At 47.0% G+C, this 19,014-nt stretch overlaps 1 protein-coding gene across 8 annotated transcripts in view; it reads left to right on the top strand.

Moving 5' to 3' along the window:
* Positions 1-19,014, top strand: part of GATAD2A (GATA zinc finger domain containing 2A) — an 81,666-nt gene that overhangs the window by 36,134 nt on the left and 26,518 nt on the right. For 6 of the 8 annotated variants that reach the window (XM_080928357.1, XM_080928361.1, XM_080928360.1 and 3 more), the window contains exons 2-3: positions 6,766-6,867; positions 17,902-18,159. In XM_080928357.1, coding sequence (XP_080784483.1) covers positions 17,903-18,159 — 257 coding nt within the window. In that variant the 5' untranslated portion in view covers positions 6,766-6,867; position 17,902. The remainder of the gene's footprint in view (positions 1-6,765; positions 6,868-17,901; positions 18,160-19,014) is intronic. The other 2 variants (XM_080928358.1, XM_080928355.1) reach the window with 1 other exon arrangement.

Below are 19,014 nucleotides of genomic sequence, written 5' to 3'. Positions count from 1 at the left end.
TGCAGTTCCCACCTTGGACATGGGAGAAGCATCCACATAGGAGCTGAAATGTTTTGAGGAATGGCTTTAAATCACAATAGCTAAAGTAAGAGGTAGTTGTTTCTTGTGGAGGTCTTTCCTGGAGCCAGAGACACAGTACTGAAGGGGCTTCAGGAGGGAAGTGGGCTTTTTCAGAGGGCTGAAGGTCATTGAGAGCCACAGCTGGCCAAAAGCACTTTTGAACCTTTAGGATGACCAGTAGGGAAGGAGAGTGTTGAAAGTTCCTGCGTTCTGATCTGTGAGACATTAGTTGGGATGGATACTGTACCTCTGCAGTAAGAAGGGAGGGGTGCTGGTTAGGAGCTCAGTAGGTAGGGATCACTTGCCTATTTTGCAAGCAGAGCCTATGGGGTTCATTTCTAGCACTGCAGAGAAAAAAAAAAGAAAAAGGTGTATGTATGTACATTATGCCAACCATCAGTACCAAGACAGCAATGAGTTTCCAGCAGCCAGAGGGGGGAAGCTGGGCCTCCGGGACCTTCAGCTGTGAGAGAGGCTGAAGCAACAGCTCTCTGGGAGGCCTGGACTCATGCTGGGGGCTGGAGCCCACATGGCTGCCTCCTAGCCTTGGATTCTAAGGAAAGACAAGAGTTTGTATTTATGACTGGTTTTGCCCCAAGTTTGTGATGGAAACATTGTTTGTGGGTGCTGACAACAGTGTAGGGGGAACAGGACATGGTCCCAACTGTTGCCACATTGCAGTCTATTTGATTGGCTGTGTGTGCTGGTTGGGGAGTGCTTGCTTAAGTGACAGGGACTTGCACCAGAAGTGGCAAAAGAGAAGGAGTGAGCTTTGCTTGGCAGGGACCTGGGCAGAAAGGTGGGCAAGTGTGAGAAGCAAATAGAGGATAGATAGACAGGCTTACTGCAGTCATGATGTGTGTGAGAGAGTGTGTCCATGTGTCTGTTGGTCAGTCTGTCCATCTTCAGGGATGTTAGGAAGGCTGTGTTGACTCATTGTGAGGAGATGATCTATCCGCCATCAAGGCCTTTGTTACCTTATAGGTAAGGGGAGGACAAGGTGAGCCACGGATTGTATAGGTGCTCGGACTTGAGATGGTGGGCAGGACTCTGTACCATTCTCATCCCCTAGTGCTAAGTTTCCGTTGCCACGGGGACGGGCTGTATGGCCAGTTTCCTCACTGGCTCCTTTGCTTTCCTGGGACTGTTTCTCTAAGTCTCTAGTCTGCTTAGTCTGACATGTCCCTGCTCCCTGGGGACATGGTTAACAAGGCTTTTTGCCCTAGGGAGAGCAGGCATTGCTCAGGTTCCCTAAGGGTGACCTAGAGCTGGAGTCCAAACTGTGCCCTGTGCTGATGTGGCTGGGGTCTCCTGTTCTTTCCTGAACAGCTCCAAAGTGCTTGCTAGCCCTTAGAGGTGAGGTTCCTCATTACTATTTGAGATCATGCTCTTGGTTTTACTCTGTCACATATCACCACTGCTCAGCTATTATTGTAGGTAGGCACAGACAGAGGGAGCATTGTGGTTGTGTCCCAGGAAAACTCTGCTTGAATGTGGGTAGCAGGCAACAACAGGGTGCTGATCCCCAAGTTGGACACTGAGTGTGAGCTGGAGCAAAACTTTATCGATAGGAACGTACTTAGTGTGCATATTGCTAGCACCTGGGAGGAACTAGAACTAGTCTACAGGGCTACATAAGAATTATGAAGCCTCAGCCAGGTGGGGGAAATGGTGGGGGAGCTGGTGAGGGTGGTGCACACCTTTAATCCCAACACTCTTCAGAAGCAGGCAGATTGCTGTGAGTTAAGAATTAGGATTCTGTGTTGCTGGGTATAGTACCACATTTTTTTTAAAGGTTTATTTATTATATATAAGTACACTGTCACTCTTCAGAGACACAGAAGAGATCTCATCACAGATGGTTGTGAACCACTGTGTGGTTGCTGGGATTTGAACTTAGGACCTGGAAAAGCAGTTAGTGCTCTTAACCCCTGAGCCATCTATTCAGCCCAGTACCACATATTTTAATTTTAGCACTTGAGAGGCCATGGCAGGCTGATTTTTTTGAGTTGAGAGAGAGAGAGAGAGAGAGAGAGAGAGAGAGAGAGAGAGAGAGAGAGAGAGAGAGAGAGAGAGAGAGTCTGTCTGTCTGTCTGTCTCAAAAAAAAAAAAAAAAAAAAGACTTGAATCTTTGGTTTGACCTAATCCTTCTCTACCTGCCAGCACTGCATTCAGTGCTCTACCAGTACCTTCTTTGGTTTTTCCCTTTCTGAGTTCTACTCCTAGAGAAAGTCTAAGTGAGCTTTGTGCTTGGCTTGTGCAGGGCAGGTACACTCTGGGTTTGGGAGGATCAGAAACAGAAGCAATGAGAGGTGCCGGGTACTTAGATCTGTCAGGAGGACCCAGGGGCCAAGGTGGCAAGTGTTTGAGTGTAGACTGCACAGGGCGATGGTAGACAGAGGAGAGGCCCAGGCCCAAGAGTGTAGTTTAGCCAGTCCTTTCTGTCAAATGCCACTGCCTTTTGTGTTGGCCATGATGGGCTCTTGCTTCTGCCTTCATCCTGGAGTTAAAAGGAACATCTCTAGGCCTTTCCCCAGAGGATCAAATGACAACAAAAGATGGAGCAGCCACAGTACCAAGGCTTGATTTCATGACAGAGAAATGAATGCATGACCATGGCTCCCACGGCTGCCTTCCTGTCAAAGTGTGGTTTCTCTCCAATTAGGACACAAGGTCATGGTGGGTTATAGGAGAAGGATGTATGCGTGAGTGGAGGGCCCAGGTGCAGGGTCAAAGCTAAAACATAATGATTTATCAGGGGAGGTAAAGAGTCTCCCATGAGCTGGTAATTGTGCACTTAAGGGTTACTTGATATTGTTTTAAATGTATGAGTTTGGCATAAAAACAGCAAAGCTTTCTGAACCCAGTTAGTAAGGTGCAATGGAGATCACATGATTACGTTAGTTTCAAGAAATGCTCCTTATTGTGGGAATGCTAAGTGGGTTCTGCTAGATCTCTATTCATTTCTCCTGAGATTCACATTGACTGATTGGAGGGGCTGCTGCAATGGCCTCCCCAGACTGACTCCTCCGTCCCTGTTACTCAAGTACAAACTTACAGCCTTAGCTGTGTGTCACACGTTCTAGGTTTCTGTCTTGAAGCCAGGCAGAGTCTGATCACACCGTCTGTGCCTTAATGTTTGGTGGGAAGGTCCACAGACACTGGAGCTATACTGGGTAGGGTAGGCTTAAAGATGCCTTCCCAAGGAACAGACCTGGTTGGGGACCACTATACAGCAGGAGGCAGCAGAACAGGTTAATAAGTTCAAGCACTTCTCCAGGATAGAGGCTTCTGAAATGTGTGAGGCTATGTGGATTAAACATTTCTTAGATTTTTTTAAGTGTCATAGTGGCCCGGTAGTTACGTTTTTGTTGTGGATTGTTTGTATGTTCTGCTCCCTCAAGAGTACCCACACTGAGGTATGGCTAGGTGAAATTTAATTAGTCAGATAAAGCTAGAGCCTGATTGGGCAGTGGAAGGGAAGGCAGAGTTGAAAGTTTGAGGGGGAAACAGCTGGGGGGAGGGGCCAGAACAGAAGACAGAAGAAGATGGAGGAAAGAGAAGATGGAGCTGACCCACGTGGTCTGGAGAAGACACAAGTAGCTAGGAATTACGTAGATGGCCATAGAGTAATGTAGGGTATGTTTGCCCAATCTAGGTGTGTAGCTTGTATTTATATCAATCAAGTTTTGTGGGTTTTCTGTGGGCATTTTGGGGTTGAAGATTTACTGTTATAAATCTGGCTGTTTTATTATATGTCTCTAATGTTATCATTTTACAGTGCTAAGGGGATCTGAACCAGGCCTTTCTCAGTTTAGAGTGGAGAAGTGGTGTCTTTTTATTGTTTTGGAGCTAGTCTATTGTCTTGCCTCAGCCTCCTGTGTGGCTATGATGACTACAGATGCAGGCGTCCCTCTTGATGACCTGGGTTTGAGAGTCCATCTTTGCAGAGGTTTTGTTTCAGACGGGAAAGGTCCACAGCGGGAGGGTGTTTGTATAAGTCTGGGACAAAAGGCCAAAAATGAGATTCATTTGGGTGGCTGGGCACTGGGCTGGCCGGCCTCTGAGCTATAAAGATGACAATGCTTTGAGTCTAGTCAACTGTTAATACATTGATGGATTAAGAAAGTACGTGGTTTGTGAGTGTACACACTTGTACACATGGGTGGGCCAATTTGTGAGAGTTGGTTCTCCTATTTACCATGTGACTCTCAGGGATTGAACTCAGGTTCTTGGGTTTGGTAGTAAGTGCTTTTACCTATTGATCTATCTTGCTTGTCCAGAGGTTTCTTGAAATAAGCAACCCAGTTCAGAAGCATCCCTCACCCTAGAAGAGAGGATAGAAGTGGCCGAAATTCCAGACATATTTAATACCAAAACCATCAGAATTGAATTAGGGAGGGTAATGTATACCTCTGATCCCAACAGAGGCATGAGGAAAGCAGTGAACTTAAGGCTAGCTCAGGGCTATGTGGAGAGAATTTAAGTTAACCCTGAAATCAGGTGATCCTTCTACTTCTGTTTCCCATTCTGAGAGTATAAGAGTGTGCCGCCGTACCTAGCTTCTTTTTAGGCTGGGAGTCCTCAGGCTTCTATCATAAGCATCTATGCCATGATTGTGTGCCCAGCCTCTGCTCAGGGTTTCTGATGGCAGATGCATTTATTTGGTCAGTTGGGAAGAGAATTTGTACCTCCTAACCATGAATAAGGGATTTCTTTCCATTTGTTTTGTTTACTTTTGTGATGCTGGAGATGGAACGCAGGCCTGGTTCCTGCCTGCCAGGCAAACTTTATGCCAGAGTTACATCCCAGCTCTGTGGGGTTTTTTTTTTTTTAAAGTATATATTTATTTTGGGTAGGGGAGACAGAAAATCTCTGTCTTGTTCTAGAGTCAAACCATCTTCCTCTCTCAGGTGAGTGCCAGGACTTTAATGACTATAGTTTTTCCCCCCTTGTGCATCATGTTCTTACGCTGTTGTAAACAGATTCTGTTGTAGTCTTCACTTGTGACTGACTGACTGTGGCCAGGGTCTTGCTAAATCAGAGCATCACAAATTGAGAACTAGCAAGCAAGGGTTGGCAAAGTAACTTAGCCAGTAAGGCTTGACCACCACCTGACCACTCAACCTGAATTTAATATGTAAAACCTACATATCGGAAGAACCAGCTTTTGAAAGTTGTTTCCTGACCTCTATATGCAGTTTCACTGCTTTCTTTCCTGGGCGTGGGACTGTCAGCCAGAGGTGTGGGCATTGGCCACCAACCAGGAGACATGGTCAGGCTGCATATTGCTGGCCTGGGAACAGATTGAGACTCGGAACTGAAAGGTGGCTTCTGCAGAAATTGTTGCTTTTGTTCCACAATAAAGTGGAAATCATCACAGGGTGTGGTCTTTGTGCTGGCCTTGATCCTGAAGAGGGACAGGTGTTTGGGTACACATACTGGGGTTTTCTGCCTCTGGCTGAGAATCTAGAACTTGGTGGGTCAGGCAAGTGGGGGTTAACAGCATTTGTTGGATTTCCCAGTCTGCACTGAGCTGGAAGGCCCTGGTAGCATCTATGGCAGGGCCTTTACATGAAAGAAACCTTGTGCTCCTTGATACCTAAAGGTCTCTCTGGCTTTACTTTACCTATGGCTTTACTAAGCAAGTTTTTCTGTGAGACTATTTCTTATACCCCTGAGTCACAAATTTCTGAGCTGAGTTTAAAAAGAAAGATATCTTGGTGGGCATGGTGGTGCATGCTTTTAATCTCAGCACTTAGGAAGCAGAAACAAGCAGACCTCTGAGTTCTAGATCAGCCAGGGTTATATGGTGATATCTTATAAACTGCAATCTAAACAGAAAAGGTTTCTTTGTAAAAGTGTGTATGAGTATCTTGCATGTATGTGTACCATGTGGGTGCTAGGGACTGAATCCTGGTTCTCTACAAGAGTACCTGTGCTTTAACTGAGCCAGTCCTTTAAAAAACAATAAAGCCAGTTTCTTATTAGTATGTCTCCTGGCAGTCAGATGGACACAAAGAAAGAGAATGGAGGTGGTATTGAGGCTTGGCAGCCATGTATGTAACATTCTGAAAGTAGGGCCACGGACACCTCAGACTTGGACTTGTTTAGCAAGTCTCACCTGTGTAGCAGAGTCTCTTCTTCCCTGGTCACTTAGGCCTCCTCATCCTCAAGGACAAGCCTGTACTTTTGCACTGATGGTGGTTCAGAGCAGGCACCCCACTGGTCTGGGTGCTAGGCAGGTTTCCCGAGTATCCGACATAAACCGGGGTCTGCCCCGAGGCCATCCCCACGTTAGGTCACCTGGCTTGCTTCGAGGACAGCCTCCAAGCATTCACTGTGTATTTTGGGTGATAAATAAGCACTGTCTGGACTTGGCCTGTTATTCAGTGTTGTTGTCATGCTTTTGTTGAGAGCTTCGAAGTTAGGTCTGGGGTGTTGTTCACAGGTTATGTCCACTAGGCCTTAGAAATTGATTTGCTTGTCTGGGCGCTTGCTGTAGAGGGCAGCAATGGCAGATCTCACTGTTCCTATGACTGGAGGCTTTTTTTTTTTTTTTTTTTTTTTGTATTGTAGATGCTAGAGACAGAACCTAGGTCTTTCTCTCTATCACTGAGCTAAATCCCAGCACTGGAGACATTTGACATTTCCTGATTCCCAATCATTCTATGGAACTCAGTGTTTTTCTGTCTTTTGGTTTAGGTTGGCCAGCACATTGAGCCAGCACATCCTCATAAGTTGCCTTTTGACAGAACTGTGGCCATGGCGGCATGATAGGACCAGCGTCCCAGACCCTGAGGCCAGGTGAGTGCTAGGGACTGATATCTATGGAGTGGAAAGCTGGCTTAGACAGCCTCTACATGTCTGATAGAGCCCTGCTCAGGAAGGAAGGCAGGGAGTTGGGTCTCTGTGGCATCAGGTATGACCCTTGAGCCTTGGGATAGGCACCATGTTTATTGGTCACTTGCTCAAAGGCCTGGGGGGGGGGCAACCAGAGGTTAACCTTTGATCTCCAGCTGTATTTTCTCTGAAATGGCTAGAATTGTTCTTTAGCCACTGCCCGAGCTAGCTCTAATATAGAAACTTCAACTCTGCAGAATACAAAAGGACGAGCTCCACACAGGGAGGAGGGGCCTTTCTGTTGCCAATGACAAACTGAGTGATATCCTAGAAGTAGAACATGGCTTCAAAACCTCCTATGACAGCTGTCTCAGTTTTAAGACTTTAAGACTGTAACATGGTGTCTTGCCAAATGGTTCACTGCCACCACCCTTTGGCATCTGGTTGGCTACTGAGTGAGATCTGGCTGCTCTGACATCCCTGCTATGCTGGACATTGGCTGTGAGTGTCAGGGTTAGGGTTTTGGGTTTTTGTTATTATGTGTATATCAATGTTATGCCTGCATGTGGGTGTGTGTACCACTCACATGCCAGGTACCTGTCGGAGGTCAGAAGAAGGCATCAGATCCCATAGTATTGAAGTTAAGGATGGCTCTGAACCACCATGTTGGTGTTGGGAATTGCTATGTCCTTTGCAAGAGCAGCAAGTGCTCTTATTCTTAACCTTTGAGCCATCTCTTCAGCCCCTTACTTTGTTTTCTGAGACAGGGTATTATTAACATGTAGTCCAGGCTAGTCTTGAATTCACCTTGATCTTTTGCCTCAGATTCCCAAATTACAGGTGAATACTACCAACTCTGGCTTGTTTCTTGAGAGAATATTATGTAGCCTTAGATGAACCCCAGGTAATCCTCCTGCCTCTGCTTCCCAGGTGCTGGGATTGTAGATTTTAATTTATGTATTCTAGGGTGTGTCCTGGTTTAATACTAGGCCATATTTACCTTTTATTGCAGTTGGGGTTTCTTGATCCCTAGTCCTCATGTGCTAGGCAATGCCTGGCCATTACCAAGGTGCATACAGACCACATGCCCACCACATGCTCAGGTCCTTCTGCTAGCTCAGGTTCGTGGAGAAAGTGTTTATTCTTGACTCTCATTTGCTGGGGGTGCAGGTGTATGTGTGTCTTGTTGGTTTGGTAGGGATGATGCTCACTCGTGTGTGGAGTATTAGAGAGCCTAAGTGAAACGTGGTTGTAGAAAAGCATGTGCTTCCCAGAGAAAGTAGTACATAGCCACAGCACAGTCAGCCATTCATTGTCTTCCTGCTGAAGAAAAGTGTGCATATTGTAGAGTCCCTGAGACATCTCTGCTGGAAGACACCCAGCTGTGGGCTCTGGCTGCTCCTATAGCAGAGATCAGTCAGGAAAACCATAGAACTACTGTGTGTTTACCTAGAACCAGCCCCCAAAGCTATCCTGTGAGTGGTGGGAAAGGATTGTAGCAAAGGAGCTTATTACTAAGCCAGCATCTGAGTGAAGGATGTGAGTAGTGACTTTGTGTTCTTTGGTGACAGTAGAGACAAGGTGAAGGAAGCAGAGACAATGCTGGCTGGAGCCTCTTGTGCAGGGTTCTATCATCTTTATTTAGTCCTACACAGAGTATAGCAGGGATCCATTTTCCTAAGAAAACATGTACGTTTGCTTTTCTTAAAAATTTATTTATTACATGTAAGTACACTGCAGCTGTCTTCAGACACACCAGAAGAAGGTATCAGATCCCATTACAGACATTTGTGAGCCACCACGTGGTTGCTGGGAATTGAACTCGGGACCTCTGGAAGAGCAGTCAGTGCTCTTAACCACTGAGCCATCTCTCCAGCTCATGTTTGCTCTTTATTACTAAGAATGTTATTTCTGTGTGTGGGATGTGTGTGCCAGTAAAAGTACAGCAAGTGGCCATCAGATCTTGTTTTCTCCTGAATTTTTACACTCATGACAGTTTTGTAAAACTGGATTTTGTGGAGTCAAATTTCTGCACTTTTATTGTTTTTGTTTTGTTTTGTTTTTTTTTTTTTTTTTTTTTTTTTGTTAGACATTGTAGAAGAAAGTGATAATGTCTCTAAGGACTGAAAGAGAAGGGCAGAACTTTAGTCAAACTTAAGATCACGCTGAATTCTGATTTTGCATTAGGAGCATGACAGTTATGTCAGAAAGGCCCACAGTAGCAGTACACACATATCAAGTGGGACAGGTGATTGCCAGCAGCAGCAAGTCACATGTGTTGAGTCCGATACAGTGGTGCAGCTTTGTGGTAGAGTGCTGCCTAGTGAGACCCTGACTTCATCCAGAGTATATGTGAAAGACAAAAGCACTATCGAGGTGAGCCAGGTGCCAGCATGGACCCCGTTTCTGTATACTGAACTTGGTACTAAGATATAAGAGGGAGACCTATCAACATGGACCACAGACTGGTGTTTATTCCTAGAGACTTTGTTTTGATGTATAGAACACACACATAATTCTCTGGCCTTAGTCTCCTCATTGCAGAGGTGGTAGTCATGGGTCACTACACCAGTTTTTAAGGAAGCTATGTACACAGGTGACCAGTCTGCATTGTGGAAGGAATTGGACTTGCATATTAAGTAGCCTTAGTGGCCAGCATAGTAGTTGTCACATTCATTAATTACTATAAATATACAGAACTGTGAGTTTAGTTTTACAACTGCAGAATGAATTTTTGTTGTTTTGTTTTATTTTTGAGACAAGGCTTCTCTGTGTAGCCCCAGCTGTCCTGGAACTTGCTCTGTAGAAGAGGTTCAAACTCAAGAGATCCACCTGATTCTCCCTCCCTAGTGCTGGGATTAAACCATGTGTCACTACTGCCAGGCCCAGAATGAGTTTTTAAGAGGTGCAGACAGCCATATTCAATGGCCACCAGCGTCTAGAGGTCGGGCAGGGTGGTAGTGTGAGCTTCTAGAAGGATGTGCACTGGCCATTTTATCTCAGAGATCAGTTCACAGGAAATTGGGTTCATATCATGTTCTCTGCAGAAACCTCACTCTCAGAACCCAACTATGGCATATAAATGACTTAATTTAGGGGGGGGGGTAGATCAGACAAGCATATCCACAGAGAGAGGGATGAACTCTTGAGTGGTTGAAAGTGTCACCAAGGGCATGTCAAAGCATTGGCTTCACAAAGGCCAGCATGGGCATGGAAGACATAAGGCCCTGCAGGGATCTGGGGAGTGGACATATCCCACCATGGCATCACTGCTATGTGGGTGTGCTTGGAGATTCCCAAGCACAAACAAAAATATAGGGTCAGCAAGATGGCTCAGTAGGTAAAAGCACTTAATCTTAAGCCCCCAAGAGTGTTCTACCTGTAGGCAGTGAACCACTGCATCTTATGCCTCAGTGGCAAGTGCTGGGCTTTGGCTGAGTATGTTGTTACCCTATCTTCATTGTTTTCAAAAGTTGATTCCTTGACTTTAAATAAGATGTATAACATAGTATAAGATGGCAGGAATTAACCTTTGAAACTTTCAGACATCTTTGAAAGGTTTCAGTTACTTTGAAATTCTGTTCTAATCCCAAGCCAAAAACTTATTTAATGATTTTTTTTTTTTTTTTAAATTCAAGGGAGCAGCTCAAATAGAAGGAGTTTTGTTCTTTTCTTTTTCCAGATAGGGTTTCTGTGTCTCCCTTGTGGTCCCACTGTGTAGACCAGGCTACCCTTGCACACTGACATCTGCCTGCCTCTGCCTCCCAAGTGCTGGGGTTAAAGACATGCCACCACAGCTCGGCTGTTTGTTCTTAATCCAGGATCCCATTAAGTAAACTGGCCTAGAACTCACTGTGTTTAGTTCAGACTGGCCTCAAACTCTTAAATCCACCTGTCTTTTCTAGAGTGCTAGGATCACACACCAAAGTCCTTGTTTGGTTTTTGAAAGAGGATCTAAAATGGTGGCCTAGGAACTGCAGGGGGACCACAGCTTTCCCCAACACAGCTGCTCTAGAGCTCCTTGTCTCATGCATGTTCCACAGGCCACCCTGCCAGTGTTTGTACCTTTGCTCTGGGGCAAGGCTCATCATCCCATTTGTGTGGTGAATCACCATAGACTGGGGCTCCTGACAGTTACCATTGCTGGCATGGTAGCTGTGGGCTCTGGAGCTGTATTTCATCAAACATCTTTCCTAAGAACCAGCTCTGAAACAGCTGTAGCCCTTGGGACTTGGATATTACCTCCCCTGCTCTTAATACAAAACAAAACACCAACCAGGTAATAATAGCCAGCTATGTTAGAAAAAAATGACATATTCACCATTTCAAAATGTGATATCTAGTGGCATTCAATATATTCAGGGTATGGCGCAGTTCTTCCTAATTCAAAACACACAGAGGGGTGGGGGTTGGGGTGGGGGGTGCGTGCTCAAGGACATTGGAGTTGGCAGGCAGTTGTGAGCTGTTCCTCTGGTCCCCTTATTAGTCATTTGAAGGGCTGCAAGAAATGTCTATTTAGGTGTTTTCCTTTGTGTGTGTGTGTTTCATTTTTTGACAGGGCTTCTCTGTGTAGCCTTGGCTGTCTTGGAATTCACTTTGTAGTTCCTCAAACTTAGAGACCCACCTGGCTGGTCCTTTGATTTTTAAATTGACATGTAATTTTGTTCTTCCTTGTAAGGGGAGCTGCTGTGAACCCAACAAGCTCCCTTGACTGGCCCATAGCCATAAGAATTTCTCTTTTATTGGTAAGATGTCTTTTTGGATACCAGGCTCTCAAGGAGAAGATTTTGTGTGCCTTTTTCACTGTATTGATATTTTGTTTGAGAGAGAGAAGGATACACTTTGTAGCTCTGTCATGGAATTCATTCTTGTAGATGAGACTGGTCTTGAACTTACTGAGATCGCCAGCCTGCATCTGCCTCCCAAGCTAGGATCAAAGGTGTGCACTAGTGGCTAGTAGTAGTGACTAATGCTCACAGTTTCAATTTTGATGCAGTCTAAATTATCTTTTTGTGTGTGTGTGTGTGTGTGCACGCGCGTGTGCGCGCGCTCGCCCAAAGGCCAGAGGATAGCCTCGGTGCCCTCCACCTTGTTTGTTGGGAACAGGTCTTCACTGGTCACAAGCAGGCAAGACAGTCTCTGCTGTGGTTCAGCTGCACAGGCGCTATTGCCATAGCACTTTGTGAAGTGTTTTATGGTGGCAAAGCCAGCACTTCTTCCCAGCTCCAGAGTTGCTGTTGGTAGTTTTTGGTGAGATTTGTGAGAACATACTGCCAACTCCAAGGAGCGTCACCTGTAGTTTAAGATTCTATAAATTTGGGTCTTAGATTATTTTGAGTAGTTTTGGTGTTTTTTTTTTTTTTTTTTTGTTTGTTTGTTTGTTTGTTTGTTTTTAACAGTGTCTCACTCTGTAGCCCAAGCTGGATTTAAATTTAAACAGTCCTCCTTTTTTAGCCTCCCAGATGTCAGGAATACCTACATGGTAATCCACTATTCCCAGTTTGGTTTATTTTCTAGTATTTTCTAGATGCCCTTGCTGTCCTTGTGGAGGACTGGGCTGCAGAAGTGCTGCTTTGCCCACTGTCTTCCTTCGTGGCAGGAAGATTCTTCTGGCACCGTTTACAGGAGGGAGTAAGGGAAAGCAAGTGTGCTCTAGTTCAGGACCTTCCCAGGAGCAGAAGCCAGTATGGTTCTCCATCCTCATGGATGAACCTTCCAGATAAATCATCTCAGGATTTTACTGGTGCACGTGGTCCTTCCCCAAGCTTTAGATGCCCCAGAGACCTGTTCTGGTTTTTGTAGCTTCATTCTGCCGCAGTACCTCCATGGGCCATAGGTTTTCACACACTTGGCTAGAGTGTGCTCAGGTTCTATTACTCCCCCCCCCCCCTCCCAAGTCCTCACAGAGGCATCTCTGAAGTCCTTAGCTGAGCTCTGCACTAGAACTGAGCTCAGGTATCATTCTCTGAAGCACCACTGTTTTGTCTAATGGGGCCTTTAGAGTTCCATGTATTTGAAGAAAGGCTAAGGCCAACCAACCCTTTAGCTAGCTGCTTGTCTCCTCTTTTCAGAGACTAAGGGTTGGGGTCTGAATTTGGGTTAAAATTGCTGGGGTGTGTTTGGGAAAGCAGGCCTGTTAACTGCTGTGTTAAGAAGATAGTGGAAGCTGGGCTGGTGTAGCTTTGCTCTGTATAAAACCAGAAACACTATGCTAGATAGCCTTGAAGGCTGGTGGCCCATCATACCATGGTGCATATAGTTTTATTTGGGCACAGCCAATGCCCATTTGAGTATGTACAGTCAGGGCCTCAGGACAGAGTCCTCCCACAGACAGCAGATGGCCCTATATCAGAGGTACTAGACTACTCTCACAGTTTGAGACAGGATCTTACTATATGGCCCTGGCCATCATGGAGTTCACCCTCTAGTTCAGTCTGGTCTCAAACTCATAACAAGCTTTCTGTCTCAGTCCTTTGCAGGTGGGGATGATAGGCTACTGGTAAACACATTTAAACTCAATACTCAACAACTTGAATTTTCAGTATCACTCCACGTCTTTCCATATGCTGATGAGGTATGGATAGGGAAACATAGCAGCCTCCACTCTGCTCTTTGCCCTGGATCACCATTTTGTCTCCTAAGTTGAACTGGATTCTTTTTACTTGGCCTCTCTGAGGCAGTATTTAAAGGTTGAGACTTGACTTTCTAGTCTGAATTCTTCTAGAGGAGTTCCAGCCACACTGTCACTTGGATGTGTGGCAGGAAGTGGCTTGGGCCTACCCAGGCAGGTCCAAGTATCTGTTTTGGTTTAGAGGAAACCTGCTTGTCACAGCTTAGCTTACACCTCCCCAGATGCTCAGGGCCATGGCTGTGCTGTGTGGTCAGGGCAGACATAGCTTCTGGGCCCCGGTTGCTGATGGGGGATGATCTGGCCTCCAGCTTTGAGCACAACTCTGGAGAGTGCCAGCTGCAGGCCAGGAGGAGCTGGGCAGCAGGGCCTTTGTGCTGTACAATTGGGCGCCCTGTGGTCCTAGGGCAATGGCACCTTGGTATGTCCTTCAGTTGTCTTGTCCTTGTCATCTGACCTAGTATAGCCTGTTTCATAAGGCCTGCTTTCTTCCAGACAGGAAGTGAGACAGGAAGTGATGGCCCCTTAAAGACCCAGGGCAGAGGCTACCCTCAAGGAGTGTTCCACAGTTGCACCAAACTGTAGCCTTGAATTTTCCATCTCAGTTGCAGAAGAGTCTGTTGCTTGAGTAAAACCAAATAAAAGTAGAGCAGTCTCCCTTCCCCCATCCGTGCTTAGCAGAGCTTCAGAGCACATCTAGAAGGGAAATGTGTTCCCACAGTACTGTCTTGCCCCTCTGTGCCCACTACCTATCAACCTCTCTGATCAGAGTCCAGATCCCCATGCTTCCCTGGATCATCATGCTCCTATCCCCTCCCCCACAGGCCATCTGGACTGTCTCCATTAGGACTGAGTTTCCCACCTGGCCTCTGCTTCTCTGCTTGCTCTAACCACTCAGTCCTGTCACCTGACACCCTTGGCCTGTTCAGTCTTTGCCCAGCTGTGCATTCCTGAGCACCGAGTAATCCCCAGCCCCTAGGACAGCAGCTCCTCTGGTAGAGGCCCAAGGCTGCCATTGAGTGAAGGGGCGGGAAATGTTTTTCCTTCCCTTCTCTTCCCCCCTCTCTCAAAATCCCCCTTCCTCTTTCCCTCTCACAGGGCTAAGGTCCCCCTGGTTACAAACATCAGCTGTCAGTTTTGCCTGTGCTTTACCCACTTACCGCCACTCCTCCATTCGTGTTTGGAATACTCATTTTAGAGTATTGCTAATTGAGGTTGAGCCACCACAGTTAGAAGGACACCAAATCTAAACCCTGTTGAGTGTTGTTGACATGCTACTTAGATTCAGCTTGGAGAAACTTTTTATTCTTACTCACACACATGCACACAAACTGTAGAGTCTGAAGCTTCTGGTCCCAAGCACACGTGGGAGACTTCCCCATGGTGTGTTAGATATATGGTTGGACTGTGATTTGTATCTGTGGCTTAGAAAGGGATGATTACTGGTCCACCTACTATGCTTAGCTTGTGCAGGGTGACTTGGCTCTAGAGTACTTGTGTGAGGTCCTGTCCCTGTTGAAGCATTTGGCCTTTGGCAGTTTACTTAGAGCCAGCTTCCTGTCCCAGGTTCTCTCTCCAGATGCGTTGTGGTATTTTATTGAAAGTCAGCATCCAGGTAGCAGTTAGTAATGTTTGTTGTACTACCCCAGACATCCACCGTCGGTGTACAAGTACTCAGACCTCTTGGTCCCAGGGCTGGCAGAGGCACCTGTGTAGGAATCTTGTTGCGAAAGCCCAGTGTTACCCACTAGCCCACTGAACATTGCTGGGGTTGCTGCACATGGCAGGTCTGCGGCCCGGCCCAGGATGTTAGGGCTAGTCGAATTCCTTGGTTGGTGGATGGCCCTTGTGACCTTCATATCTCTTAAAATAATCATCATTTACTGTATTGCTGCCATATAGGTGGTGGCTGCTTGGACCCATCCTCCTGAACAGGCCTGTGATAACTATTCTGGTGTGGCAGATTTCTTTTTCCCTACTTTGGGGATTTTTGAAATCCACCCCTATTTGCAAGTGAGTGATATAAACCGTTTCTCTGCCTCTTAGGATGCTTTCTAAGGGAAGCTGGTTTCTTCCTGCCCACATGTACAGTGCCTATCTGTGCTGGTCCCAGGGAGACCTTGTTTCTGGTGGCCTTGAGGGGGTTGGGACTCTTCTTACCACAGAATATCACAATGAGCTAGATTGGTTACTCCTCAAGGGCATGGCTGTGGAAGCTTAGGCCCTAGTGAGGAGGGCACAGCCTACTGGGACCTTTCTCTGGTACCCAGCCCTCCAGCTGTGCTTGTCTTTCTGGAGGTGGGTAGGCAAATCCCAGACAGTCCCTCCTGCCTTCAGCCATACCCAGCCCGAGATTGGCTCAATGTTCTGAGCCCTGCTTGAATTCTGAGCAGGCTCCATGCAGTGGTCAGCTCCTAGGGATATAGAAAACAGTCCCTCACCCCTGGTAACCTTGCTTTTCCTTCGGACTTTCATAGCAACAAAATGAGGCAGTGGAGTGGAGAAGGTAGATTTCAGGCAGTGTTTCTGGTGGATTCAGATGAGCTAGGAGAAGGCCTGGGGCTGCTTTAAGAGAGCCCTGCCTTACTCCTATTGAGTTAGGATGGGGGAACTTAGTAGGGGCAGGGTCAGACCTAGAGCTTTATTTTTTTGTTGTTTGGTTTTTAGGGTCTCTGTGTAGCCTGGAACTCTGTCGACCAGGCTGTTCTCAAACTCCTAAGAGATCCACTTGTCTCTGCCCCCTGAGTGCTGGAACTGAAGAAAGTGTGCCACCACCAGTGAGCTTCACTTCTGAGAGCCACAATGCCCTGTTTCCACATGAGCTGCCCTGTCCAGGCCATGGCTTGTCTGCCAGTTTGCTGCCTCCTATTCTAGAACTCAGCAGCTCTGCTTCAGGCAGTACCCTGGCACCCCAGGGCAGTGACTTGTTTGCTCTGTTGGGAGGCAAGACAGATTGTCAGCAAGTGTGACAAGGTTTGTGGTCAGGCTTGTTGGAGAAAGAGCAAAGCCATAGAACTCTCCAATGCTGAGAGGGTGCTGCTATTAGAGTGATGGGCACTTTAGTATCTGGGGGAGATTGCCAGGTTTGGGTGGCAGGAGAGAGGGTACAGGTGAAGCCCTGTACCTGTTTGTGATGCTTCCTCCATCTTCTCTCTTGACAGAGTCCTGTTAAAGTCAAAGCATTTATTTTAACCTAGGTGGTGATGAAGAGGAGAGAGGCTCTTGATCCAAGGTCTATGGAAAAGGGTGACTGGACCACGGAAGTGAGGGTGGACTCTGGGTCTGGCCGTGGGAGTGCAGCCTTGATGTGCCCCAGCCTCTTGGAGGGAGAGAACTGGCTTTGTCCAGGACAGGCCTTTCCTACCATATTTTCTAGTGAGAAAACTGAGGCACCCGGAAGGAGGTGTCCCGCCATTAGAGTGCAGAATCAGAAGGCTTTCCCATTAAGCCTGCTGGAGATGTGAACTGAGGATTTCTGCAGGGCTATACTCAACGCCAGATGTCTCATGGAGCTGTCCCTTGGATCCTGCCTGAGCTCAGTCAGATTTTTTTCCCCCTGTCCCTAGTGAATTCTGGGTTCTCTGACTTTCCCTAAGCTGCTGTCCTGCAGTGTTAAGTAAGACCTGGCTTCTGAGCGGCCCCTTTAAGAGCTCCTTGTCCCAGACTGTGGAATGCCAGCAAGCTGTCCTCCTGTCTCTGCGAGACTTCACTTCAGCTGTGTTGTCTGGAACCGGTTCAGACTGGTTTTCTGGAAAGTGCTTTGTCTCTCTGATTGAATCCTGGGAAGGGTCATGTGGAGCCCAGTGATGTCATGGGATCAAAAACTGACTCAGCATTTTTCTTCCTTTTCTTTGAATCAAGATATATGTGTGCCACAAGTACAGGGCCATGGTGGTGGCATCTTGGGATGGACCAGTTCATACTGTGTTCAGTATATCTCCCAACCAAAGAGCTTAGTATGACCTTCACTTCTGGCTCCCTGGGGGGCTCAGGCACACAGCACCTGAGGTTACCTTTGTTTGTACAGGTCCTACTCACACCATTACAATACAGGTGCTAGGTCCCTGGGCTGGTTTTCAGACCCATAATAGGTACCGTTTTTCAACAGAAGGACCCTGTCTAGTAACAGCTGCCACTGCTTTTCTCCCACTTGGATTCCATGGCTTCTCAGAGCTGGCCACACCCCAGAGGCTTGTGGGCCTCCTTCCTGCCCAGCCATCCTGAGGGTGTGAAGTCTTGGAGGGGCTTCTGTGGCCCTGTCTTTGTTGTCCCTTGTCACTGCCTCTTCTGTCAGGAAAACAAAACTACCCTCAAATTTGCTAAACTTCTCAGAAGGGGTTCAAGTGCTATATCCTCTCTTTCACAAACAGAATGAGTGAAGAAGCATGTCGAACCCGCAGTCAGAAGCGAGCCTTTGAACCTGACCTAACGGAGGATGATGTGGAGAACAAGAAAATGAAAATGGAGAGAGGACCATCAGAACTGACGGTGGATGGAGACAGCAGGGTGATGCCAGAGCCGAGTACAGGCCCAGCCCAGGGATTACTGAGGACAACAGAGGTCATGGGCACAGGATCTGGCGAAGGGCTGTTAGGAGATGGGCCCGTGGACATGCGTACCACACACAGGTGAGTGAGAGAAAACAGTGGACTGGGTTGGAGCCTAGCAGAGGCTGGTGCAGGGCAGGATGTTCCTAAGTCCTAGGCTGGAACTGTCAATGGCAGATCTGTGGGTCTCATGGGGGGAGGAAGTCCCCTGCTGTCAGTGGGTCTTCCACCTCTAGGATTGTGGGAAGACTGAAAACGTTCCTTTGGTGTGAGTGCCTCAGGGGGGCCAGGCTACCAGCCTCGTCTGTGTCATTCCTCAAAGGAGAGGACTCCCTGCTCTGCTCTGCTCTGCGGGATTCTCCTGCACATCACCAACTAGTTGAAGGGAACTTTGCTGGAACCCAGACTTCATGACACTTATAGGTAAAAGCCTGAAGGAGGTCAGATCCAATCTCTACCACATCACTCAGAAATCTCCTCACAGTACCTGCATTACTCTTTCTTCAGAACACTCTAGAATGAGTCATTTACCCCAGATTCTCACTGAAGACACAGTCTCCCATCATGTGGTGCACACACTTCCCTGACTCCTTTCTGTTGACTGGGATCACGTACCTTTGGGGACCTCATCCACTTCGTGCTTACTCAGTGAGTTCCAGCCCTAGTGGGGTACTAGTTCTCCACATGTTCCTTGAAGAGCACAAGGATTTCAGTCTTCAATTTTGTGCACAATCTTGTGTTGGGATCCTGAGAGCTCCCAGACGGCTGTGCCTTAGAATCCTGAGGATTTAGAGTTCACTGTGAAACTCGAACCTCCCTTCTATTGAGAACATTCTATGAACTTGCCATTAGAAAGTCTTCTCTCATCTGGGCACACATGGAAGGATCTCCCCATCATCCCAGAAAGTGCATACAGGAAGCTGAGGAATTCAAGGT

This window comes from Micromys minutus (assembly GCF_963924665.1).
Source record: "Micromys minutus genome assembly, chromosome: 14".
Lineage (NCBI taxonomy): Eukaryota > Metazoa > Chordata > Mammalia > Rodentia > Muridae > Micromys > Micromys minutus.
Note: the sequence above shows the minus strand (reverse complement) of the source record. Positions and strands in the feature narration are given on the sequence as shown.